The sequence below is a fragment of the Geotrypetes seraphini genome, chromosome 1, assembly GCF_902459505.1.
Source record: "Geotrypetes seraphini chromosome 1, aGeoSer1.1, whole genome shotgun sequence".
NCBI classification, from domain to species: Eukaryota; Metazoa; Chordata; class Amphibia; order Gymnophiona; family Dermophiidae; genus Geotrypetes; species Geotrypetes seraphini.
The window spans coordinates 252,599,906-252,626,994 of NC_047084.1; the positions used below are offsets into that span (position 1 = coordinate 252,599,906).

The window sequence follows — 27,089 nt, forward strand, 5'->3', positions numbered from 1 at the left end:
TTCTGTAGGTAGAACCCTCAGTTGCAGAAAAAGCGGCAAATTATCATTCATTTCCTTTCCTTGAATCTTCCAAAACAGTCCAGACAAATGGGTTTTGACCCACTATTAGAAGACAGAGGCAGAGGAATTCCTACCTACTTTCAAAGCTCTTGCAATAATAGAAGGTACAGTGCAACTGGATAGCTAATAAACTGACAAGCTACAAACTACTGTATAACAACACATGAACCAAAAGCAGCAATTCTAGTAAATGGGATAATTTCTCTGCCTTTCCAGATACAGCAGGGAATGAGACAAAGTTGTTCCCTTTCCTCAATTTTACCTGCCTTATTTTGGAACCACTTTGTATCCAGGAATCTGTGGAGTAAATCTAGGAGGCCCAGCGATAACTGTGCTCTTTGCAGATGAAGTTTTTATTTCTCTTACTAGACCTTTGGATTCAATACCTTGTCTCTTACGCTTCTTGGCTACTCTTGGACTAGAAGTAGGGTTTAAATGATCAAAAAACAGTGGCTATCCCTATTAATATTTTAGCTGTTTTTGTTAGAGCAATCTTTCCATTCCAATGGGTAGGGGAGGGGGGTTGTGAAAAGTAGTTCTACCTATTTAGGTTTACAATAGAGAATGATACGGTGACAAAATTCATCACCGTTCCCGTCCTCGCGGGAAATAATCCCATGTCATTTTCTAGTGTCTATTTCAACCTCGGTCCTTCTACACCAGCATTCTTCAAAACAAAGCTTGCGGGTCAGTGGTTGTACCCAATTATACTCTGATTCTTCCCTCTCTCCTTAAAGAATGACATGAAGATGGTTTCATGCGGTTATCCGCAGGGACGGGAACGGTGATGAATTTTGTCACCGTGTCATTCTCTAGTTTACAACTGTCTCAATCAATTAATCATATGTATAGAGTAAATATCAAGCCTCTTGATGTTTACAAGAGTTTTAATTAATATTTGCTTTAATTTACTATTTTCCATGATGAGACGAGTAGCTTTACTTTGAATAGCTGTCTTGCCTAAATGGAATTATGTTTTTCAATCATCATTATATCTTTCCAGAAAGGATAAGTTGCTAGTCCAACTGGTCTTGTTCAGAATTTTTTGTGGAAAGGAGGTAATTAACTTATTCCCCTGGGCAGGGAAGTCTGGATCTCCCTGACTGATTTATACTGTAAAGCTGGGCATCTTTGATAGGTCACAGACTGGCTAAAAGCCACCAACTGTTATGCTCCTTTGCTCTACAAGCAGGCATTCCTCTTCCCGCTGTACACCAGTTATGTGCTACACGTTTCTTGTAACAAGTTGCATCAGAATATTAAAAATTAGCTGTTTGAAAGCCCCACTTCATAAAATCCGGTCCTGGCTTTGTAAAAATAAGAACCTAGATCAAAGTTTTACAACTTGATTGCCATTGCAAGGTAATTTAGATTTTCCTGTTAAGACGCACCTGACCATAAGAAGCACCCTTGATTTAGAGGAGGAAAACAAGAAAAAAAAAAACACTCTGAACCAAATTGTGCACCCAGCCTCCCTCATTCCCTGCAAGGCTCTGCACCCAACCCCACACTCAGGTTCTGCACCCTGTCCCCCCTTCCTTTCCAGGCTCTGCACCCTGTCCCCCCTCCCTGCCAGGCTCTGCACCCTGTCCCCCCTTCCCTGTTGGGCTCTGCACCCTGTCCCCCCTCCCTGCCAGGCTGTACTCCCAGCCAGGCTCTGCACCCTGTTCCCCCCCTTCCCTACCAGGCTCTGTACCCTGTCCCACTGCCCTGAAATGTAACCTGCCCTCCCCCCTCACCTCTGGTGGTAGGCTGGGACAGGAGGGATCTGTCCAAGCCAGCTAACAAATTTTTCTTCCTCCCTCCTCCCCCACCTCCTGGTACCTTTTTAAAAATCCCACCCACCTTTTTAAAACAGACACACCCATGCCCACTCACCCGCCCTTCCTTTTAAAACACCCCCCAACCCGCAGTACCTTTTTTTTTAAATGCAAGATATCAGAGATGTTTATTTCCAAAAGCTAACACTTAAATTAATTAATGCAAAATAAAATACTTTTTCTACCTTTGTTTGTTTGGGTTTTTTTTAGTATTTTATTTATAAATTTTTCATTCTTTTTTTTTTTATTGATTTTTTCACATATCAACAAGTGTTATAAATTTTCCATACATTTATGTTAACAATACACTTGATATCTCTATAATGTATTTTATATAAACCATATTTTATATTATTTTTCTTATGAATTTATATAACATATATATTGTAATGATTTTATCAATTATTATTTAATTATGAACCCTTTTCTCTCCCTTTATCACATTAATTTCTCATAGGACTATCATTCATTCATTATGATATATTTTTTATAATGTATAATAAAGAGAATAAATTCTTTACCCCTTCCCTCCCTCCCTCCCTTCTTTAACCATTATCTTATTATGGGAAAAAATTAAAATCAGTCATTGCAAAAATCTGTTAATGGTCCCCAAATTTTCTTGAACTTATCCATATATCCTTTTTGTGTTGCAAATGTACGCTCCATCTTATATATATGGCAAACTGAGTTCCACCAAAAATTATAGTTTAATCTGTCATAATTTTTCCAATTATGTGTAATTTGCTGTACTGCTACTCCAGTCAATATAAATAAAAGTTTATTGTTATTTGATGAAATTTGACTTCGAGCTCTCATTGCAGTACCAAACAGAATCGTATCATATGTCAAGGCTACTGGATTTTCTAACATCCTATTAATTTGAGGCCAAATTGATTTCCAAAATATTAATATGAATGGACAATAGAATAAAAGATGATCTAATGTCCCTGCTTCAAGATGACAATACCAGCATCTATTAGACTTAGAGCTATCTATTCTATGTAAACGTGTGGGGGTCCATAAAGCTCTATGTAAAATAAAAAACCAAGTTTGTCTCATAGAAGCTGACAATGTGCATTTTAACCTCCAAGACCAAAGTCGTGGCCATTGAGATGCATTAATCTGATGCTTAATCTCAATGCTCCAAATATCTCTAAGACCATTTTTTTTCTTTTTATGTACGAATCCAGATATTAATTTATACCACATTGCGGCCTGGTGACCCATGGAGTCTATCTGAAAACATAAGAATTCCATACTATGATAGTTATTAAGATTTTTCCATTCAGGGAACCCTACCTGAATGGCCTGCTTCAATTGCATCCATCTGAAATATTGTGATTTATTCAAACCGAATTTATTTTGCAATTGTGAAAACTCATTACATCCTCTAAAATACGAATTCCAGCTATCATCCAATGTTTCCAGATAATTTTAAAACCGCCAACTTTGATCTTTGGATTGAGCCATATTGTTTGAGTCGTTGATTTAGTTATTGGAATAGGAGTTAGATTACTTGTATATCTTATAAAAAATTTTCATTCTTACAATAATTTAATTTTACATAAACTTCAATTAATACATGAGAAATTGTGATTACAAGTAATTCATCTTATCACATAAAATATAACCCTCCCCTTTCTTCATTTCTTAAATCCATATAATATACATTCCCACCTTTCCCCAATCTAATATATCCATTACTAATGTGCTATGAAACCTGATCATTGGAATATTGAGTCAATGGTTCCCAAATTTTCTTAAAAGTATGAATATTTCCCTGTTGTAATGCTATTGTTTTTTCCATTTTGTATATATTACAAACTGAATTCCACCAAATGTAAAATTTAATTTGGTGTAGTCCTTCCAATTTTGAGTTATTTGTTGCATGGCGACCCCTGTCAATATTAATAATAGTTTGTTATTGTTTGCTGAAATCGGACTCTGAGTTCTCATTGCTGTACCAAATAGTATAGTATCATATGAGAGTCCTACATGATTTTCTAGTAATTCATTAATTTGGGGCCAAATTAGTTTCCAAAATGCATTTATACAGGGACAAAAAAAATTAAGTTTTGGGTTTTTTTGGGTAATTTACTTTGACTCCATGTGTCTCTTTTCTGTTTTTATCTGTTTCTTCTGTTTGTGCAGGGTCTCCTGTCCCTCTGACATTTCTTCTATTCCCAGGTCCACCATCCTTGTTCCTTCTGCACCCCTATTTGCCCTACACAGCATCTTCCTTCTCTGTTCCTGTCCCTATCTTACCTCCATGTCCCCATCTGCCCTTTTTCCAGAATTGTCCCTCAGTGTCTTAATTTCCTCCATTTTCCAGCATTGCCTCTATGTTCCACTGTTCCTACCCTCTCCCTGTCTACCATTGACAGTCTGCACCCCTGACCCTGCTATCCCTCCTCGCCCAGCATCTCTCTTCTATGTTCTTATCTCTCCCCATGTTCAGCTTCTCCTCTGTCTCTTCCCTTCTTCTAAAGATCCCCTCCCCCACCCCATCTCAAGGCCATGTATCTCCCTGGCCTGCTCCCCCCGCCCCCCCTGATGCTGGCATCTTTTCCCCTCTTTCATTCCTCCAATGCAGTCCCTTTCTTTCCTCTCCACCCATTCTTCCCCATCCCCATGTTCTTCCTCACTATCCGGCAGCAGCGATTGCATGCAATCTTCCCCGCAGTACCTTTTTGAAACGCCTCATAAGCCTGGTGATCCAGCGGTGTATGGGATAGTAGAAGCGTGCTTTCTACGCTGCTGCTTGGGCCCGCCCCACTTTCTGAATGGCTGTAGTCAGTTAGGATTGCCTTCCACAAGGTTTTAAAATATTATCCATATCTAGAACTTGGAAGCGGGGAGGTGGATTAGCCATCATCCTTAAGGACTGCTTTGAGTTCAAGTTGTTAGATTCAAAATCCACTGAGAATTTTGAAATACTAACCTGTAGGATTTTGAATAATGGTTTAGAGGATATTTTATCTGCTACATTACTTTATATCCCTCCCAAAAAATGGAACATTGCAAAGGAGGAACTCTTTGAATTCCTCCTTTCTAATACAATGGTGAGACCCTATAATCTTGTATTGGGGAATAGTAATATTAATTTAGAGCGGGGCGGGGCTTTGGAGCGGAACTAAATGGCTGGGTAGTGGAGTTGCTCTGTGAAGACAAGCTATTTGACAGAGATCATAGCCAGAAAAAATTCAAATTTCACTCTGAAAAGTGAGGTAGAGGTGGATAATGGCTTCGGGAAAGCAAAACAAAAATTTGGCGGCGGGGAGCAGCTCAGGAAGCGGGAAGCGATCGAAACTTGATACGGCTTCACCGATGTCAGTTCCGTTGCCGCCGGAGGATGTAGAAAATAAAGACATAATGAAGGAAATACAGGCGGTAAAGGAAATAGTATTGGAATGCGCTAAAAATATAAAAGAAGTGAAAGAAGAGGTGGTATGTTTATCAAATAAACTGCAAGCAATGGAATTGAAAGTGGATCAAATTGAGAAAAGAGTGGAAAAGTGTGAGGAGGAAAGTATAAAGCACATGGAACACAGTAAGGAAATTGAAGCACTGAAAAGGGAGCTGGAAGATTTGTCCAATAGGGAACGAAGGAGCAATTTAAGGGTGCTTGGGGTCCCGGAGGGAATTGAAAATTCGGATCCGATTGGATTTTTTATTAATTTTTTGCCCAAGGTGCTCCCGATGCAAAACAAGTTTCCATTGGAAATAGAACGTGCACAAAGGGTCCCAACGAGATTATCAATCAGCCAAAAATGACCACGTCCACTGATCTTTAAGCTACTTAGATATCAACAGGTAGCTGAAATAATTAAATTAGCTAAAGATAATAAAAACTTAAAGTGTCAGGATTCAAAGATTTACATAGTGCCTGACTTTGCCAGAGCAACGGCACAAAAGAGAAAGCAGCTATTAGACCTGAGACCACAGCTGAGAAGTCTGGGAGCTAGATATGGGCTCATATACCCGGCAACTATGCGGGTCACTTATAAAAATAAAACTTTGAATTTTGATACTGCAGATAAACTTAAGGAGTTTTTGGAGCAGTGTGAATCACCAATGGCTACTTAATAGAGACTTGGATGGAAATATTTGTGTTCTTGGTTGAAATGTTTATTTTTGTTTGGAAATTTCTATGTTAAAGGAAGAAAAAAGAAAAAAAAAAGAGTTAATAGGATTCTGAAGGCATGGCTGCAGTTGGATTTCAAATACATTCCACATTCTATCTTGTCATGAGGCAAATGGAATGTAGCCTGCAAGAGTATAAGAGATGCAATATTACAGACCTTTTAAAGGACAGAGGTTAATAAGATGGATTGTACTGACTTGCTGTTTGGACAGACAGACTGAGAAACGATAGAGGATTGTGCAAAACAGATTGAAGGAAATAAGTTCTAAATAGTATTGAGAAGATATAAACTACAAGCAAGAGGACATTAAATAGAATGGATCTGCAAGCAAGATGAGAGTTAGACTGTGACTTTGTAAGCCTTACAATTTTCATTTGCATAAAAGGAGAAGTCAGCTGTGATATATGGAATAAGACATTGTAATGGAAATTCTCTAAATGCAGCAGAGGATTTTTTGAAGATGGTTCTGGTATATAGTTGGCCTGACCTTAAAATAAAAATGACAGAGCTACGATGGTCAAAAAAAAAAAAAAAAAAAAAAGGAACAGGGTTTGTATATGTAGAATGTGAAGGATCTATGATTGGCACCACAAGTTTGAAATTGTGGTCATTGTAAATCTTTATGCAAAACAATTGGAAAGGAGATTTAAGGTGGATCAAAAGATGAGACTGAGAATGTATAAACAGTAGTGTGAGAGGATAGAATTTGATATGGATCTGCAAGCAAGAGGAGATTTGAAATGAGACTTTATGAGACATATAGCATCTTATTACAAGAAAAGGAAATTTGTTGTTATGTATGGACTATAGTTTTAAAATTGCAAATCTATTAATGCAACAAGAGTCATAATATTGTTGTTTGGGATAAAAATTGGTCTGAACTTAATATAAATAATGGTGGATATACGAGGAGATTTAAAAAAAAAAAAAAAAAAAATTAATTAGAAGTTTTGGTAAAAGCGAAGGATGTAGGAAAGTTTGGATGTTATAATATAAAGCATATGATATAAGAGAATGTTGTGAATGGAGTGGAAATTAAAAGGGTAGCAATATGCTAGTGTGGAAATGGGTATGGAATGTTAGGAGGGTTATGTTAAAGGGATAAAAATTGTTGTTTTGGGGAATTTATTGACTTTTTGAATAGGAAAAGTTAGGAAAAAAGATTTCCATTATATATTTAATAATATTTAAAAGTGATATTTAACTTGAGGGAATGTGATGTAATCTGACATGAAAGATGGATGTGGTTTGGATGAATGTAATTTTAAAATTTGGTGTGATTATTTATGTATTTCAATAATATCTTAATGGAAATGAGTGAGTAGAGAAGGGAGGGTTCATGAGAGATGGGGGAAAGGAAAGGAAAAAAAAAAAAAAGAGGTAATCCTTGATAAAGAAGTCTTGTGTGATAAAATGATATTCATTTTAATATGATAATGATCTGGCTAATGGTTTTAAAATTATAAATATAGCTTGTGGGGAGTTTATCTATTGCCTAGTCAAGGTGTGCGTTTCAAAGTTGGCAAGTAATTTAAGGGAGGGATGGGAGGGGGAGGGGATTAAGAATATGGGAAGGGGTATAGGGGAGGGGATGGGTTCTAATAATAATTTTAAAAAGGGGAAAAGAGGTTATAATATTGATGTGAAGAATATTATTGATTATTGTTTTGATTTGATATAATGACTTTAAAAATTTTTTCAATAAATGTTAATGGTCTCAACCACCCGATAAAAAGGAAAAAAGTATTGCTATATTTAAAAAAACAAAATGCGGATGTCTATTTCATACAGGAGACTCACCTTAATGGAGATGAATCAAAAAAGCTAATTGGTAATTGGGTGAGAGATTGCTTTTTTGCACCGGCGGTGGGGAAAAAAGCTGGGGTAGCAATTTTAATAAATAAAAAATGTTCAGCAGGATTTAATATGGTGAAAGCAGATAAATTAGGAAGATGGGTGCATGTGAACATGAGTATGGGCAATAATACTGTGGCGCTATTTAATGTGTACGTACCTAATTCGAATCAAATTGAATATTTTAAAACTCTACAACCAATAATTTTACCACTGGCTGCTAATAATTTGATAGTAGCAGGAGATTTTAATGCTGTTGTGGACCCTTTATTGGATAAAAAACCTAGTAAAATTTTAAAATCTTTAGGGTTGGATAATTTTATAAATTCTTGCAATTTAAAAGATATATGGAGAATTCTTCATTTTAATGATCGAGATTTTTCGTTTTATTCACATGTTCATAAATCTTTTTCTAGAATTGATTATATTCTTGTTTCTGATGGGCTAATACAAGATGTTACACAAGCCTCTATAGAACCAATAATTTTATCAGATCATGGAGGAGTGTGGATTTCTTTAAATTTTAATGACCCGGATAATGGTAGGCCTGTATGGAGATTTAATAATGCATTGCTTGCATATCCAAAATTTTGTGAAGAATTTCAATTAAAAATGGATGAATATTTTCAAAATAATATTACAGAGGAAATATCTACAGAAATAATATGGGATGCTTTTAAAGCAACGATGAGAGGGCAAATTATATCATTTTCAGCTTATTCTAAAAAACAATTAAATAAGCAATTTACGGAACTGGAACACGAAATAAAAGATTTAGAATTAAAATTGATTAATAAGTGGGAGAATTCTACGTTGCAAACTTTATTAAAAGCAAAATATAAATATAATGAGATTTCTTCTAATTTGGCTAAAAAAAATATTATGTGTCAGCAAGCTTTGTATTATGGTAGTTCAAATAAGGCGGGAAGATTATTGGCTAATTATCTTAAAGTGAAAAAAAGAAAGATGAAATTGAATGCAATAAAAGATGAAAAAGGTGAAACTCATTTTCAGATTGGTCCTATTTTAAAACAGTTTTTAAATTATTATAAAAACCTGTATTCTTCTGAGTCTTATTTAAATAAAGAAAAAGATGGTATAGTGTTTTTAAATAATATTGAAGGTCCGAAGATTCCTGATCATATAAAAAGAAGTTTGGAAAATCCAATATCTTTACAAGAATTACAAACAGCATTGAAATCTCTTAGAGTAGGGACCGCTCCAGGTGGTGATGGTTTTACGGTAGAGTTTTATAAAGCATTTCAAAATACTCTTTTACCTCATTTATTAAATTTATATCAGAATCAACTAAAGAAAGGTTGTATATCAGGCACTATGGCAGAATCATTAACTATTGTTTTGCCGAAGCCAAATAAAGATCCCATGTTGGTTTCAAATTACAGGCCTATTTCATTGATAAATGTAGATGGTAAATTATTAGCCAAACTTTTGGCTACACGTTTGGCAAAAGCTCTTCCTCACATAGTTGGTATGCATCAAACAGGGTTTGTTGCTCAGAGACACTCTTCTAATAACACCAGATTGGCATTGCAAATGTTATATTTAACAAAAGAAATTGGAGATCCAGCTTTTTCTGTGTCTCTAGATGCAGAGAAAGCTTTTGATTGTGTGGAATGGACATTTATGTATCAGGCCATGGAGTGGTTTGGTATTGGTTCGGGATTTATACAAATGATTAAAACTCTGTATAGCTCTCCTGTTGCTAGATTATATATCAATAATAATTTTTCTGATTGTTTTAAATTGCAAAGGGGAGTTAGACAGGGATGTCCTTTGTCTCCTTTACTTTTTGATATAGTGCTTGAACCCTTATTATTAGCTATTCAACAAGAGGAGGAGATACAGGGTATACCGCATAAAGATAAAGAATATAAAGTTTCTGCATATGCGGATGATATATTACTTCATTTGAGGAATCCGGAAACAACCATTCCAAATTTATTGGTTTTGATTGAAAGATTTGGAAAGTTTTCAGGATATAAAATAAATTGGACTAAATCAGAAGTTCTTCCTTTAAATGTGCATTGCACAAAAGGATTATTTGACTCATTACCTTTTATTTGGAAAGAAGAAGGAATAAAATACTTAGGTATATGGATAAAAAACACGCTTGATGAGACAATTATAATGAATGAAAAAAGTTTATTGCAAAAAGTAACAGAGTTATGTGAGCAATGGAATCCTTTACATTTATCTTGGTGGGGAAGAGTTCAAACTGTCAAAATGATGATATTGCCTGTGGTTTGTTATCAAATGGGAATGATACCAGTTTTGTTTCAGGGGTCTTTTTACAAAAAGTTAAATAATATTCTTAGTAAATTTATTTGGCTGGGTAAAGCTGTAAGAATTGCTCTAGTGACTTTACAAAAACCAATTGAGGAGGGAGGGGTAAATTTTCCAAATTTTTATAGGTTTCATCAATCCTATATATTGCGCCAAGGTATGTATTGGGTCCTCCCAGAACTCATGGAGAAGCTTCCAGATTGGTTATGGTTGGAGTGGCAGCTCATGTCTCCTATCAGGCTTCGTCATCTGCTTAGCATTAAAATGCCTAGAATAAGGAAAACCAATAGGATATTAATGGACACATGGACAACATTAAAGTATGTAAACAACTTAACTCCTATTACTATTCAAAAATCTACTTGTCAAAATATATGGCTGAACTCCAAGATACAAATAGGCGGTTTTATGATTGTCTGGAAGGATTGGATTGAAGCAGGAATACGTACTTTAGATGATGTTATTAATGATGGTAAGCTGCTGGAGTTTTCACAATTGCAACATAAATTTGGACTTAATAAAAAACAAAGTTATAAGTGGTTGCAATTGAAGCAGGCTATTCAGGCAGGGTTCCCTGAATGGAAGTCTTTAAATACTCATTTTACTCTAGAATTCTTATGCTTCCAGGCAGATTTTATGGGTCACCAGGCCGCACAGTGGTATAAAACATTATCTGGATATTTAAATAAAAAACCAAGGACTGTACTTAGAGATATTTGGAGCATTGAGATTAAGCATCAAATTAATGCATCTCAATGGCCACGTATTTGGTCTTGGAGGATAAGATGTACAATGTCTGCGTCTATGAGGCAAACATGGTTTTTCCTGTTGCATAGAGCACTCTGGACCCCTGTTCGCTTACAAAAATTGGATTGCTCTAAGTCTAATAGATGTTGGCATTGTCATCTTGAGGCTGGAACTCTAGATCATTTATTATTTTATTGTCCTTTTATTAATAATTTTTGGAAATTGATCTGGGGTCAAATAAATTGTATGTTAGAGAATCCTGTGGCCCTATCATATGACACAGTTTTGTTTGGAATGTCTATGAGGGCCAAAAGTCAAATTTCATCGAATAATAACAAACTGTTAATGATTTTAACAGGAGTTGCCATCCAACATATAACACATAACTGGAAAGACTATAGAGGATTGAATTATTGTTTCTGGTGGAGTTCGGTTTGTCAGGTGTATGAAATGGAAAAAACATTGGCAATCAAGAGAGGTTATTATAAGAAATTTAAAGAGGTGTGGAGACCATTAATTGAGTATTATAATAAATAAATAATTATATTTATCCCCATTAAATATATGTAGGGGGGAGGAGGGATGGGTGGGTTTTATGACATTATGAGGGGTAATATATGGAAAGGGAGGGAGGGGAGATAGTTTATGGTATAAAATGAATGTAGAGTTTCAAGTGAAGAATGTATAGTATGACTTGAATTATTGTACACTTGTTTGCATAATGTAAAAACGAATAAAGATATTAAAAAAAAAAAAAAAATTTTGAGCAAAATGAAAATGTAGCTACTATTGATTTTTACTCTTTCTTAACCTTTTGGGGATTTTTCAAACCTACACCAGTTAAAACACATCAAAAAGGCTACCAGTTGGATCTGGTCACCTTTTCTTCCAAAGAGTTGTTAAACCCCAAAATTCTTTTTAGTCAGGTATGTTGGAATGATTCTATTTGGTCAAACCATAGTATTTGTAATTTTAAATTAAGCTGGCAGGAGAGATCATCACATTCAAATTTTTTAAAAGATAGGACAGAAAAGAACACAATTAAAAGAAGCTTTGTTGATCCGGTAGAATTTTGGTCTCATTATGACTTAGCAATTGAAATTGGAGTCCAAGGCAAATTTTTCAAATATGTGGAAAATGATCAACAATCAAATTTTAGATGAAATAGCTCCACTGAAGACATGTAAAAGAAAACAAAGATCTCAAAATGAATGGTATGATGCAGAATTATTGGTTTTAAGCAGAAATTAAGAAAACTGGAAAGGATCTGATTAAAAACAGGTAATGAGTCGGGACATATTTTGGTTATTCCTATTATAAAGAATCATAAAAAACTATATCTACCAAAACAAATTACAGACCCATTGCAAGTATACACTTATTCTGTAAAATAATGGACGGTCTGGTCAACTTAGAATTAGTCAAACATCTAGAACAATTTCACATTCTATACGTTCACCAATCTGGTTTTAGACAAGGTTTCAGTACAGAAACAGTTGTAGCCTCCTTGACTGATCATATTCATTCCTTATTCAGCCAAGGCACTAGCGTACTAATACAGTCAAACCTCGGTTTACGAGCGCATCAGTTTGCAAGTGATTTGCAAGATGAGCAAAACATTCGCAAAATCGGCACCTCGGAAACCGAGCTTGACTCGATTTACAAGCGCCCCCCCTCCCCATCTGGCATCCCCCCCGTGATCCGGCCTTCCCCCCCCAGTCGCATCCCCCCCGCTGCAATTTGGCATCCCCCCACGCACTCACCCACCCAAACACATTGGCTTACCCCCATATGGCACCGGCACCAGCACCAACGCACAGGACATGCCGGTGCCCGAAGATCTGCCGTCTTCCTTTTGCTGGGCCTTGAGCATCTGTGCATGCTCAAGGCCTTCTAGTTCTCACTCTCTCTGAGAAAAAATATTTCCAACAACTAGCAGAATCTGATGGAATTAGCAGTAGTCAGAGGACAACATATCAAACAAGGTGAGATGGCGCTCATTTCAATTCACAGGGAAAATTCAGAATATTACATTCTGGTTACCCCGCCACTCCTTGTCACATCCCATTAAGGGACAGCCTTTGGAGACCACTACAACAAAGAGACCAAACTGAAGATAGTACATCAGTCTTAAGATACTAATAGCAAACATTCTTAGTAACACATTTCAATGGTGTCACTTTTAAAGAGAAGTAATCAGAAGAACTATCTTAAAATACAGATTCTGCTTGCATTAAATATAGAACCAATTTGGTTTAGTTTTCTTTACCATCTCAAAATTTCATGTTATTATATTCTGTGACATCGAAAGTTTACTTATAAATGTCCCAACTGGAATAAAAAAATTCTAAGAACATGAAATTATAACACATTATAAAAAATAAAAAAAATACAGTTAAGAAAATATATTGGGTTGATTTTATGAAGATTTATTTTATGACAGTACAACAAAAACTGACCTGAAATTTTGCTTTTTTCCTTGGAATGTTATCATATGCACTAATTTGATGTAAAATATTTTGCACATTTGGACTAATGCTGGGCTTCTTCATCACTTCATGAATTCTCTGCAACAAGTCAAAGAAAATGAATTTAGAAATAAGCAATGAATACAACACAAGACTAAAAACAGAAATTCAAGGCATCAAGAAAATTCAAAAAGGTATTTTACTAATATGAAATCTCATAATCTATATATAAATTGGGATGAATCTCACTTGAAGTATTACAAACAGGTGGGTTATAAATTTAATAAAATATATAAACATATACAACTTGTTTTTATCTATATTTATGCCTATATTAACATGGAGATATAAATACACACAACCCTGTGCCTCCACCTGCTTGTCTATTCTTCCTACTCCATGGTCACTCTTTCTCTGCCATGTCACCGTCATTTCTTCATTCTTTCCTATTTCCCCTGCAGAGGTGTGCAGGACGTTATTGAACTCTGCACTGAGCATGAGATGATGAAGTACTGCACTCTAAAGGTACTCATGGCACTCTCATTACATCCTCCTCTAGGCTGCTTCTGAAAAAAAATGGCTGAGATAGAACTGCCATAGCGACTTAGGGGTCCTTTTACTCAGGCGCGCTAGTGCATCTTAGCGTGCGCTAAATGCTAACGCATGCAAATACAGTGGTACCTCGGTTTACGAGTGCACCGGTTTGCGAGTGTTTTGCAAGACGAGCAAAACATTCGCAAAATCGGCGCCTCGGAAACCGAGCGCTCTTCGATTTGCGAGTGCCCCCCCTGCGAACCGGCACCCCCCCCCCCCCCCGCTGCCACCACCGCCATTGGGCCCCCCTGCTGCCATCGGGCACCCCCCCATCGTGACCTGAGGTCCCCCCAACCCACCCGAACCCTCTTCTTACTTTTCTGTAGCCTCCGCAGCGGCACCGGCACCGGCATGTCCTGTGCGTGGTGCCGGTGCCTGAAGATCTGCTTCCTGTGCAAGGCCTGAGCGTTCACGTCGAACGTGAACTCTCAAGGCCCAGCACAGGAAGCAGATCTTCAGGCACTGGCACCACGCACAGGACAGGCTGGTGCCGGTGCCGCTGCGGAGACTACAGAAAAGTAAGAAGAGGGTTCGGGTGGTTTGGGGCGACCTCAGGTTGCGGCGGGGGGGGGGGGGCCCGATGGCGGCGGGGGGGGAGGGTGCCGGTTCGCGGGGGGGGGGGAGGGAGCAGCGCTGCTGACCTCGGGGGGGGGGGAAGGTGGTGGGTGGAAACATATCAAAGCAAGTTTCCCTTACTTCCTATGGGGAAACTTGCTTTGATATACGAGCATTTTGGATTACGAGCATGCTCCTGGAACGGATTATGCTCATAATCCAAGGTACCACTGTACATCCATTATATCCTATGGACGTGTTAACATTTAGTACGCGTTAAGACGCACTAGCATGCCTTAGTAAAAGGATCCCTAAGTCTGCATCAGCACACAGACTCACCATATTTAGTATAACACATTCCGTTCCATATTGCTTACTACTAGAAATATGGGGCAAAGACTTTCTGGCTAATAATAGACCTGTTCTTTAGAAGCCTTGATCACTACTACAAAAAACATTTCCATACCGCTGCAAGACACATACAGTGTTGTACACTGTTATGCCTATGGCCAGGGGGTAACTGAAACTCAGCATACTAGGTAACATGTCTCCTCAAGCTTGCTCATCTGCTATCCTGACCTCAGAGACCTGGGTGTTGCCAAAACAAAGAACAAAAGAACAGGACCGGGTGTGCCTGAGTCATAGTGAAGGAAGCTGGTTACTGCAGGATCGGCTTGTATAACTATGAACTCAGGACTGTCCCCCAGAATCAGAATCCATTTCGTTGCAACTACGGGGCAGTCTGTGTCCTACCCACCTATCAATCGCAGGGATTCCAGATTGTGAAGGATGGCGACGCCTGGGATCACGGTGAAGTTATTCTATTTTTATATTCATCTATATATATCCTATATAATAAAACGCTAGCCGCGCATGTGCACTCAGACCTGCGTGATCTGTAATCCCTGATCCGTGATCTGTAGGTCCGTGGCCAGAGTGCATATGCGGCGGCTACACAAAGTGGGAGAAACAGACTCGAGTGCTGTGGCCGACTCACGATGGGAGGAAGCGCCGCAGCAAAGTGCTGCACAGGTACTGGAGGGCGAGAGACATATCGCTTCTGCACCGGTACAAACATCCCTCCAGCGTTGGCAGTCGCTGCACGTTAAACAGGCTGCTTCGGGCTTTCTCCTGCAGTTGAGTCCCTCTGCCGCGTCACTGATGATGTCATCAATGACGCGACAGATAGACTCAATGGCAGAAGAAAGCCGAAGCAGCCTGTTTAGCGTGCTGCGGATGCCAACGCTGGAGGGAGGTTTGATATTAAAGTCATCTTGCTGGGAGGGTCGCAGAGTCAGCGGGGGTTGGGCTGGGAGGGGAGAAAAGCGTCTGCCTCGGGTGCTTCAGGCAGCAGCAGCGTTTACAATTCGCTGCTGTTGCTGGCTTCAGGCCTTCCTCTCTGGCCGGTCCTGCCTACTTCCTGTTTTCATGAAGACAGGACCGACCAGAGAGAAAGACCTGAAGCAAGCAACAGCAATGAATTGTGAATGCTGCTGCTGACCAATGAAGTAGTTAAATGAGGAAAGGGAGAGAATGGCTTGGAGGGAAGGAGGAAGGTATGCCAGACCAAGGGAAAAGGAAGGAGGAGATGGAGAGAGGCCATATGGGACAAAGAGAGAGAGGGCGGACACTGGATGGAAAGAGAAGAGAGGGCAACATAGAGGGTGAACAGTATTCTAGCACCCGTTAATGTAACGGGCTTAATGACTAGTAAGTATAATAAAGGGGTGGAACATACACAAACCACGTACGAGGCAGATCCAGTTTTATAGAGCTTACAATCTATTTGAGTCCACATTCTATAACTTAATTGTTTAGTTAGAAACTTTAAACTTTTGGAATTCAATCTGGGATCAAGTAAATTGTTTATTAGAAAATCATGTAGCATTAACTTATGATACTGTACTTTTTGGTATGTCTATGAGAAAAAAGAGTCAGATATCAATGTGTAATAACAAACTTTTATTGATTTTGACCGGAGTAGCCATTCAACATATTACTAATAACTGGAAAGACCATAGTAGGCTTAATTTTAAATTTTGGTGGAATTCGGTATGTCACATATACAAAATGGAAAGATCAATAGCGGTGCAAAATGGAAATTATAAAAACTTCATTAAAATTTGGGAACCATTAACGTCCTTTTGTCATGATTAATGCCATTTTTCTAATATATCTATATTTAATATGTAAGATAAGGGTGGGGTGGGGGGAGGATTTATATTATATGAAAAATAACATTACTAGAGGGATTTCAAGGTGGGAGAGGGAGGGTTATATTTGCAATTATAAGATATAACGTTAAGATGTACAAGTGATTAAATATATGTGGGTTTTTTTTTGCTTTTTTTAATTTTTTTTTTTATAATTCTTTATTGATTTTAAAACTTTCATCAAGTGTACAAAAATTGCAACACAATAACATAGATTTAACCACTTCTTTTTTTAAAAAAAAATTATTTATTGATTTTAAAACTTTTATCAAGTGTACAAAAATTGCAATACAATAACATATATTTAATCAATAATTAGTTATTGATTAAATATATGTTATTGTATTGCAATTTTTGTACACTTGATGAAAGTTTTAAAATCAATAAAGAATTTTTTTTCAAAAAAGAAACTTTAAAACTTTTAATTTAATTTTAAATACTTAGAGGGACATAATCAAAAGACATGTCTAAGTTCCCTTTTGGAATAAGTCACTAGACGCTGAAAGTAGGCAGAAGGGAAATGTCCATTCTCAAAAAAAACATCCAAAATGAGGTTTTTTTAAAAGAATGGCCTACCTCTAAGTTCAACAGTCTAATCGCCCAGACCACCACTACGTCTAACCTTAAAACACATTATCAACCAAAAAATTGCCCAAGTCACAAATGCCCAAAACAAGACCTTTTAGGCAAAGGAGGGGCCAGCCTTCTCCAAAAAGCAGAATTCTGTAACTGGTGAGTGTCAAAAATAACACCGGTTACAAAATCCTGGGGACGCTAGTTACAGAATCCTGAGGGACCCCCCCCCAATGATCACGGCAGAAGAGATGCCTAATCTCTCCTGCCACGATCCCTGCTAACCTTCCCAGCAGGAGATATTGGTTGAGGGAGGGAAGGAGGAACAGAGGAGAAGCATGAAGGAAGAGAAAAAAAAAAAGTTGGACTGGTGGAAAGGAGGGAGAAATGTTGGACTGGGAGGGGGGCTAGAAAGGAGGAAGGGATGGGAGATGGGACTGCAGGGGACAGAAAGGAAGAAGGAAAAGATAAATGTTTCACTCTTGGGGGGGGGGGAGAGATGACTAAAGGAAGGGAGAGATATCAGACTAGGGAATGGAAGGGAGTCCGGTAGCACTATAGAAATAATAATAGTAGTAATACAGAGAAATGCCAGATTATGGGAAGGAAAGGAGAGAGATGCCAGATTGGGAAGGAAAGGAAGGAGAGAGATGTCAGACCACTTGGGGGGGGGGGGAATGAGGGAAGGAGAGAGATGTCAGACCATGGAAATAGGAAGGGAAGGAGAGAGAGATAGGAAGGGAAGGGAAGACATGGAAAAGTAGATTTTGAGAAGAAAGCAGAAAAATGGAAAATTAAATGTTAAGTTAATACCAAAGATGAATGCAAGCAAGAAAGTGAAGACGGAGAGAAAAATGGATAAGAAGACCCTGGAAACATAGTTAAAAGCACAGAAAAATAAAGTCACCAGACAACAAAGGTAGGGAAAATGATTTTATATATAGTGATTGAAATGTGTCAGTTTTGAGAATTTTTATCTTCTGTGTATATTGTGTGTATATGAAAAATGAATGGAAAAAAATTACATTACAATTAGTAAAGGGGATGGGATCTGGGAAGAACTTAGGTGGGTCTAGGTTGGAGTTTAGGAGGTCTGTGCTTGGGGGTACTCAGTTGATATTTGTCAGACTTCCCTGCTGGCATGCCCTATTGGCATTTCAGGACCTGTATGGAGGGCCTCTATGCATGCGTGGATGTTAGAGTGATGATGTCATGCATACACATGGTGTCATCGTGGCGACATCCATGCACTTCTGGGTGCCTCGAGTCGTTGCCACTCCCTTTAGTGTGCCCTGGCTTGAAAATGTTTGAGAGACACTGGTTTATGCGGTAGTGTCACTTTGTAAAACAAGCTGCAAAAGACAGGTAGTGAAGTGCAAGTGCAAGCATATTTTGCAATTACATAAGCTGCCATTTGAGGAATGGGGAACACTTTATTAATGATACTCATATGAGCATCTCTCTAAACCACCAGCTATTTAATTTTCTTATGTCTACATATATAGAATTTTAAAAAGTACCTAGGTAAAATATTTATGACCATTAGTCAAAGCTGCTGAAAGTGTAAAGAGTTGGAATACAATAAAAACAAAGTTTAGAAAGGTGGTTACCTGAATCCACTGCTGCTGCTTCACATCTCCTTTGTTCACTTTAGCTTCAAATCCCTTACCACCATATTTTTGATCTTCACTCATACACTTCAGATGGTTCTTGTAGTCATCACCCCTTAAATATTACAAAGTCTTGTGAGAGTGTCCAAATTTTTATCTGAACCAATTAAGTCATCAACATACATGTACCTTATGAAATATATTAAGTCTTGACTAAATTTATTTTCCCCTCAACATTATCTTCTGGAAGCACTGAACTGCATTTCTTTAAGTACAGTAGACTCCCAGTTAATCAATACTCAACCAACCAACAACAACAAAAAAAATTGTCCTCCCTCCGGCCATCAAAGCAGCAGCGGCAGCTGTTCCTGAAAACCCCACCTACCTCCCTCTAGCCCCTGAAGCAGCAGCAGCAACCAGTCAACAGAGGCAGATTTGTAAACAGACTGCTTGTGGCCAGCCCAGACATGGCCTTTCCTCAGCCACATCACTTCCAATGTGGCAGAGGAAAGGCCCTGCTGGAGCTGACTGCAACCGGCTTGTTTACAGCGCTGTCTCTGCTGACCGGCTGCTGCTTCAGAAGAGCCATGTGTAAGAGAAACTGGCTCTACCTGCAGAAGGGAGGGCAGACCTGGAGGATTCTCTGTGGCGGAGGAGGGGGTGGGGAGCAGGTTGTATGTGGGGGGAGGGGGGAGGAAGAGAAATGGATGCTGGACCTGCAGGGTGAAGGGCAGGGGAGGGAACATAAATCCATAATTTGGGGGGTGGAGAAGTGGGGGGGGAGAAACAAGGAGGGTGAGAAGGGAGGAACAGATGCTGGTCCTACAAGTGAGGGAGGGAGGATGATAGAGAGAAGAAGAGAGAGTGACTCAGACCAGAACAATGAGGTGGGAATGGAGACAAAACTATTTTTAATAGTAACTCTCAAGCAACCAGAAACTACATTTATCTGGCATCTACCAATCCTCATAGGTGCTGGATAACTAAAAGTCTACTGTACAAAGAAAGCAAAGTAATGATGAGGACAGAAGAGGACGCAAGTTACCACAGATAGATCACGTCGGAGCCCCAGCTCAGATGCTGCCCACTATTCAGAAGATTACTGAAGGTTTTGGCAGGCCCAAACATGCATGCACTCATTCCTTCATACCCGACTCACACAGAATTTGTAGTCCCAAAGATCAAGGTTGAGAGAGATGAGCCTGCACCTAGTACTGAGAACCCAAAAGCGGCATCCTCCTTTGCTGATATGTCCACCCTGTAGAACTTGGTGAAAGTATGAAGGGAACACCAGGTCACTGACCTACAAATCTCCTGAGAAGGAATTGCTTTTGCTTCTGCCCAAGAGACCTCACCTCTTGTTGAAAGCGCCTTCAATGAGATAGGCGGCCGTTTGCCACAACCGATGTATGCAGAGGATATCGCTCTACGAATCCATCTGAAGAAGGTAGCTTTAAAAGTGGGTCTGCCTCTTCTCGCCTGATTGGTTAACACAAAAAGATACGAGAGACGAAACTCGTTGGTCACCTCCAGGTAATGCAATAGTATGGGAAAGGGACTTGCATACCGCCTTTTTGTGGTTATATAACCACAAAGTGGTTTACATACAGGTATTTCAAGCATTTTCCCTATCTGCAAGCATGGTGGGCTCACAATCTATCTAATGTAACTGGAACAGTGGAGGATTAAGTGACTTGCTATGGGTCACAGGGAGCATCACAGGGTTTGAACCCACAACTTCAGGGTCCTGAGGCTGTAGCTCTAACCACTGCACCACACTCTCCTAATACTCTTCTGCCATCCAAAACCTTTAAGGCACTGTCCTTTACATTTGAACCTGTGGGGTGAACTATTGCCAGTCTAACTTCTTGGTTGGCATGAAATGCTGAAATGATCTTCGACAAAAAGGAAGGAATCAATCGCAAGGTCACTCCCGCTTCCGTGAACTGAAATGCTGGCAGTCTAACGTCTTCATTGACATGAAACGCTGAAACAACCTTCGGCAAAAAGGAGGAAACTGTCCACAAGGTCACTCCAGCTTCCATTAACTAGAGAAATGGTTCGCTGCACAACAGGGCCTACAACACTGAGACTCTCCTGACAGAACTAATTGCAACCAAGAAGACTTCTTTAACTATCAGATCCATGAGGGAAGCTTTCTGTAACAGCTCATCCGGGGCTTTGCCGACTATATTAAGGTTATATTAAGTTTCAGGATGGAAATGGTTTGGGAACTGGAGGTTGTAGTCTCAGGGTACATTTCAGTAACCTATATTCAGGTGGGCTGCTAGTGAAGCTCTCAGTCCCAGAAACAGGAGAGTCCTACTACTTGAACTCTAAGGGATGCCACTGCCATTCCCTTGTCAAGGTCCTCTTGCAGGAACACCAATACTGACAAGACGGGGACATTGCCCTGCTCCAACTGTTCTTTGATGCACCAGTGCTGAAATGTCTCCCATGCTTTAGCATACGCTGAAACTATCGTTAGCTTTTTGGCTCTTAAGTAGAATAACAATAACTACTTCAGAATATCCTTTTTGGACTAGTGTTGCACACTCAAGAGCCATGCCGTAAGACCAAAATGTCCCAGATGTTTTAGGACAATCGGCCCTGTGAGAGTAAGTCTGGATGCACTTGGAGTGTTGAGACTTTACTCTTTTTATAGACGTTCAAGATCCATGTACCAAGGGTGTCTGAGCCAATCTGGTGCTACAAGAATTACTGCTCCCGTGGGATGAGCTATGGGGCCTGTCATGGGCCAATGGGGAAACGCATACTGCTGGAGCAGTCTCTGGCCATGGCTGAACCAGGGTATCTAGTCTTAGCTACCCTAAGGGAGTTTTCAGGGGTCTCCCAGGGCTCTATGACTAGGATCCTCATGTCCGGGTGCCATGAAAAAGACGTGAGTTGAGCCCGGATCCCACTCATCAGAGAACACTGGGAAGACAGGGATTGCATAAGTCTATTTTCAATTCTTTGAGGGACTCGATAATGATCTCTAGTAAGGCAGAGGACTAAAAAAAATTGGCGAAGAGGGATACTCTCCCTGATCTATAGACGATACCTCCTGGTCCTCTGAACGGGAAACCATTTCTCCCAGCGGAGAAACTTCACTTTTGGGCAGTAAAGGGATCAAATCCAATCCCTTGTCCTCTGAGTCCCTGTATGATGGACCATCACATCTTCTTTGAGTCTCCAGCGAGGACTGTGCGGTGGTTTGTTCGCCTGCTGACCTAACCGGCAGATTTCTGCCTTTTGCATAAGCCTTCTAGAGGAGATCAATGAACTCTGGGGTAAAAACCTGAAAGGTTAGTCTTCTTGTCTCTTCAGATGGAGCAAATACCTTTTTTGGGGCTGCGAAGCTTCTATGCCCATATGGTACACAGAGCTGCTGTCCTGGGGTTCCAGAAGATTTTTCATTCCACCTGAAGCCTGTGAAAGGGCTAAGCCCGAAGTTCCCATCCTTCCATCTTGGGCTGTGCGGTACGTGGTGCACGGATGCTCTTCAGCCACCCATCCAGCACAAATAAGGCATGATATTAGGGTATTAGTGTCTCTATCAATTTTGAGGCAAAACGAGGTATTTTAGAAAAGTTGGAAAACTTACAAAAAAATTGGAAAATCTAAGATGGCTGCTAAGGCAGTGTTTTGGCGCCAAAGAACAGTTTAAAAATTCTTTAGGGCTGATCAAAAAACAGGATTTTAGAGGAGGGGGAACAAAGCCCTAGCTGCAGAAAGTGTCAAAACACAGTTTCTCAGACCCCCTCCAATTTTCCCATAGGCTATCACAGCCTGTACTCACAGACAATGTGCTATGGAAATGGTGCTTCAGCTCCCTGAAAGTCACTGGATCTGGAGGGATTTCTGCCTTAAGCTACCAGTCAGCTGTCATGCTGAGATCTTTGGGATGCCAGTTGGTCCTTAGTTGGGCTAAGCCTCTATCCCCAACGAACGCCAAAAGAATGAGGGGAAGGGTGAAAAACTGCAGATGCCACAGTGGGAATCATAAAGAATGCTATTGATGCTTAACAGCCTGCGCTCAAGCTCCTGAGTCAAGGAAGCAAGCAAATGCTGAGGGTCCAAAACCCTGAGCTCCACAAATCTTCAGCTGGTTGCACAGGTTCCCGAAGGATTCACCTGCTAGCTGCAGACTAAAGTCTGCTCGTCTCCAAGCAGGCACAGCAATTGCTTGAGCCACATAAAAACCACGAATGACTGAAAACACTACAAAATAATAAAGAAATGAAGGGGACAGATCAGCATAACACTTTCATGCACGCCTGCAGAAAGAAGATATGAAGGAGGCAGCAAAGACCGGTGAGGAGGAGGAGCTGAAAAACTGCGATTTACATCTTCTGCAGAATGCTCACAAGCAGGCATTGACAATCCTATGGTTAAGCATACTATTCCAATTGCACTGGAACCCCAGTTATGGCTGCTTCAGCAAGAAAAAACTAATGGGCTAAAGCTCAGGGCTGAGGTGAAGGATGAGACCTCCTTGCTCAAACAAGAGAAATATCCATGGATTGATTCCTGTGCAAGCACTCCTAAGCCCAGAAACTCTACCATAGGGATATAGATCGTAGCCAGCATTCCAGGGAGTCAGGCCTTCTTCAGTCATTCTGCTGCACCAGCAAAAACAAACCAAAACCTAAAAAAATCCACTGGACACAAGAGTGATAATAAATAAGGTCCGGTATTCAAAGAAAACCGGAACAGTGGAATGAATGACTGAACCAGTGAGTTCCAGGTTTATTAACATAAAAAATAATAAATATATAAAAACCTAAAATCATAAAACTAATGCATGCAATAATACAAACATATGAAAACAATTAAAGCAGCTATAAAATCAAAGTAGAAATAAGCATAAGCATATGAAACATTAGTCCAAAACTCTATATCCATGTGCAACTCCTTATAGCCAAAGGTAGTCCCAATATAACTGATGATGGTGAGATATCAATCCAAATGTAGCAGATCTTGAACAGACGTTGAAGCAGTGCGATAGATTCCAACTGATAAGCTGGAGTGGGGGACCCTACACACTCGTATTTGCCTTCATCAGGTGTCCTTTTCTCAGAATCACCATCTGAATGTGATGTAAAATAAATTGAGAATATGGTGAAAGTGGTAAACCTGACTAGAGGATGCACCGGAAGGCTCACCATTTTGTAAGAGGCAGGCCTGCCAGTCAAAAGGGGTAGGCACCCCTCCAGTCAGACTTTCTGAATAAGGAAGGGAGAATCATCGCCGAGAGAGAGAAAGAAAGAAAGAGAGAAAGAGAGAAAGAAAGAAAGAAAGAAAGAAAGAGAGAAAGAAAGAAAGAGAGAGAGAAAGAAAGAAAGAGAGAAAGAGAGAAAGAAAGAAAGAAAGAAAGAGAGAAAGAAAGAGAGAGAGAGAAAGAAAGAAAGAAAGAAAGAAAAAGAGAGAGAAAGAAAGAAAGAGAGAAAGAAAGAAAGAAAGAAAGAAAGAAAGAAAGAAAGAAAGAAAGAAAGAAAGAAAGAAAGAAAGAAAGAAAGAGAGAAAGAAAGAGAGAAAGAAAGAGAGAGAAAGAAAGAGAGAGAAAGAAAGAGAGAGAGAGAGAGAGGCATGGGGGTGTTGTTGGGGGGGGGGAGTGGCAGGAGAGAGTGGGCATCTCTCCTGTTATGTGTGTGTATATAGATAGATAGATAGATATAGAGAGTGAGTTAGAGAGTTGTCGGTTTATGGTGGGAGAGAGGGCTTCTTTCCTGCTGCAGGGTGTGTGTAGAGCCGGGAGAGCATGGGGGGGAGTTGTCAGGGGGTTGGGCAATGGCAGAAGAGAGTGGGGGGGGGGTAGCAGTGTCAGGTGATTGTGTGACGTGGCAGGAAAGAGGGGGTATCTCTCCTCCCGATCTTCAATTTGGGGGTTTGTTTTTATTTTGCTGGGGGGGGGGGTCTGAGATGTCAAATCTTTCTTTCCTGTCAGTGCCTGAGTCAATCAGCACTAGAGCACTGATCAGAAAGTAAGGCTACAACAGCTCAGACCTGGCAGCAAATTTTGGCTACAAATGTGGCACAACGAGGTTAGGGAATCATTTAGTGATTATAGAGAATCGCTCAAAGTGCTCGTTTTAATATTAATGATCTCGTTGTACTACATTTGCATGGCAGTATCAAAGACTGCTAGAAAACTCGGAAAAGACTACGGTAAGCTGTTTTGATAATCTGCCGCTAAAAATACATGCACAAACCAAAGAGAATTGACCCCAAGAATTCCACAGAGAAGAAAGTCCAGGAGAAACAAAAAAAGCACTGTGGAGAGACAATGATCCTGAGATGGACTTTAATGGAAGTTCTAAATACACATAAAAATCCTGAAATGGACTTTAATGAAAGTTCCAAATACACATAAAAATCCAAGTTCCAAATAAACAATCCACATAAGGAATACAAATCCACAAATCAAAAGGACATAATAGGTAAGTAGCACAGGACTCTAAAATACATGCACACTAAAGCGGCTGGAACCGGTTAAGCGAGCACGTTAAAGCCACATTTTTGTTTTGAGAATCTTCCCCTCAGAGACCCAACATACATACAAATATACTCACTCATCCATGTACTCACAGAAAAATCATGTACCCTTCCATACAAATATGCAGGTGCATACTAGCCTACACACAAAACAGATAAACACAAAAGAAACATATACACACACAAAAGGTGTGGAAAGAATTCCATGAGCAATGCTCTGAATGTTTCCCCCACTTATTCTTCTTTGAATCAAAAACTTTATACACACAATTATAGGCTATGCTTATGACAGTTATAGTTTGGATACCAGGGTTGAGGAGTCAGTACACCAAACCTGTGATGTTGATCTCAGCTTAAGACTCCTACTGATGTCAGGCTTTAAATTTTTTGTTCTGATTTTAAAGTACTGGCAAATAAAATTTATATTTACTATTACTTTAGATCCAGGACAAAAACAACATACATATAAAAATATAAAATGATAAAATTTACCATATAAGTTTTTATTTTGAGGCTGGCATCAGTAAACATGTACCGACACCACCGCCTCCCAAAATTGCTTTCAACTGTCTCCAACAACCTTGACTCCACAGCCCTGTTGTATACAGAATATATGAAACTACAAATAATATGTAATTCAGATGGAGAATTTGATGTATTGGATCCCTATTTCTACACTGTTAAAAGATATAATAAAATGATTTTCTGCATTATAGTCTAGCAGCTGATTTTCCCTGACAAAAAGGGTTCAGTGAAGTTAATATTTTAATGTGTTTGTGATGATACTGTTATTTAATACATACCAAAAATCCTTGCCACAATCAATGCAAGAAAGGCACTGACAATTTCTGCAAATATTGACATGCTTTTCAACTTGTGCTTTCTTCAAAGATTCTCCACATGCGTTGCAGGTAAAAAACACCATTGCAACAGAATAATCAAAATCTTTTCCACCCAAAGATACTGGTTGATTCTTCAGCAGCTCAGTATTATTTCCAGATTAGAACCTGTAAGGAGAATATTCAAAATAGGTATGGTGGCAAAGTCAAAACAGCATATCACAGCTACCGAAGAAGCTGTGTCCTTCTAGGCTGAAACCCAACTAGAAATCAATAAAACAGACAATACTCAAACCTCTTCTAATAAATCTGTTTGCTGTGGAGGCACATTCAATGGAAGATTTTCATAGTAACCAGTTTTAACATATTCTCATTGCCCCCCCCCCCTTTTCACAAAACTGCACTAGCATTTTTAGCGCTGGTTGCGGTAGTAACAGCTCCAACTTTCATAGGAATTCTATGAGCGTTGGAGCTGTTACCGCTGAATCCAGCGCTAAAAACTCTAGCACAGTTTTATAAAAAGGGGGGGAGGGGGTATATATATTTTGAAGCAGTAATGCCTCAAATTACCAACCTTAGAAAAAAAAAACTAGAACCAAGGCTAACATTTTAACCGTTTTCTCATTCTAAATCAACTTATCATTTCTGGTCTAGTTGGAATTTTAATGGCAGTCTATCTCTATAGATCCGGCATAAGAAAACTGAATAGCTGGAAGCTGCCACTATGCTAGCTCAACATTAGCTCTTTTAGTGCTCTTGCAGAAGCTTCATGAAATAGAGCTGAAGCTATATGATTTGATTTATTCACT

The 27,089-nt window shown here is 39.4% G+C and overlaps 1 protein-coding gene across 3 annotated transcripts in view; it reads right to left on the minus strand.

Moving 5' to 3' along the window:
- The window catches only part of LYAR (Ly1 antibody reactive), a 65,046-nt gene that overhangs the window by 30,220 nt on the left and 7,737 nt on the right, over positions 1-27,089 (minus strand). For all 3 annotated transcript variants that reach the window (XM_033949304.1, XM_033949314.1, XM_033949324.1), the window contains exons 2-4: positions 26,245-26,448; positions 18,944-19,058; positions 13,390-13,497 (exon numbers count right to left, since the gene is read on the minus strand). In XM_033949304.1, coding sequence (XP_033805195.1) covers positions 13,390-13,497; positions 18,944-19,058; positions 26,245-26,366 — 345 coding nt within the window. In that variant the 5' untranslated portion in view covers positions 26,367-26,448. The remainder of the gene's footprint in view (positions 1-13,389; positions 13,498-18,943; positions 19,059-26,244; positions 26,449-27,089) is intronic.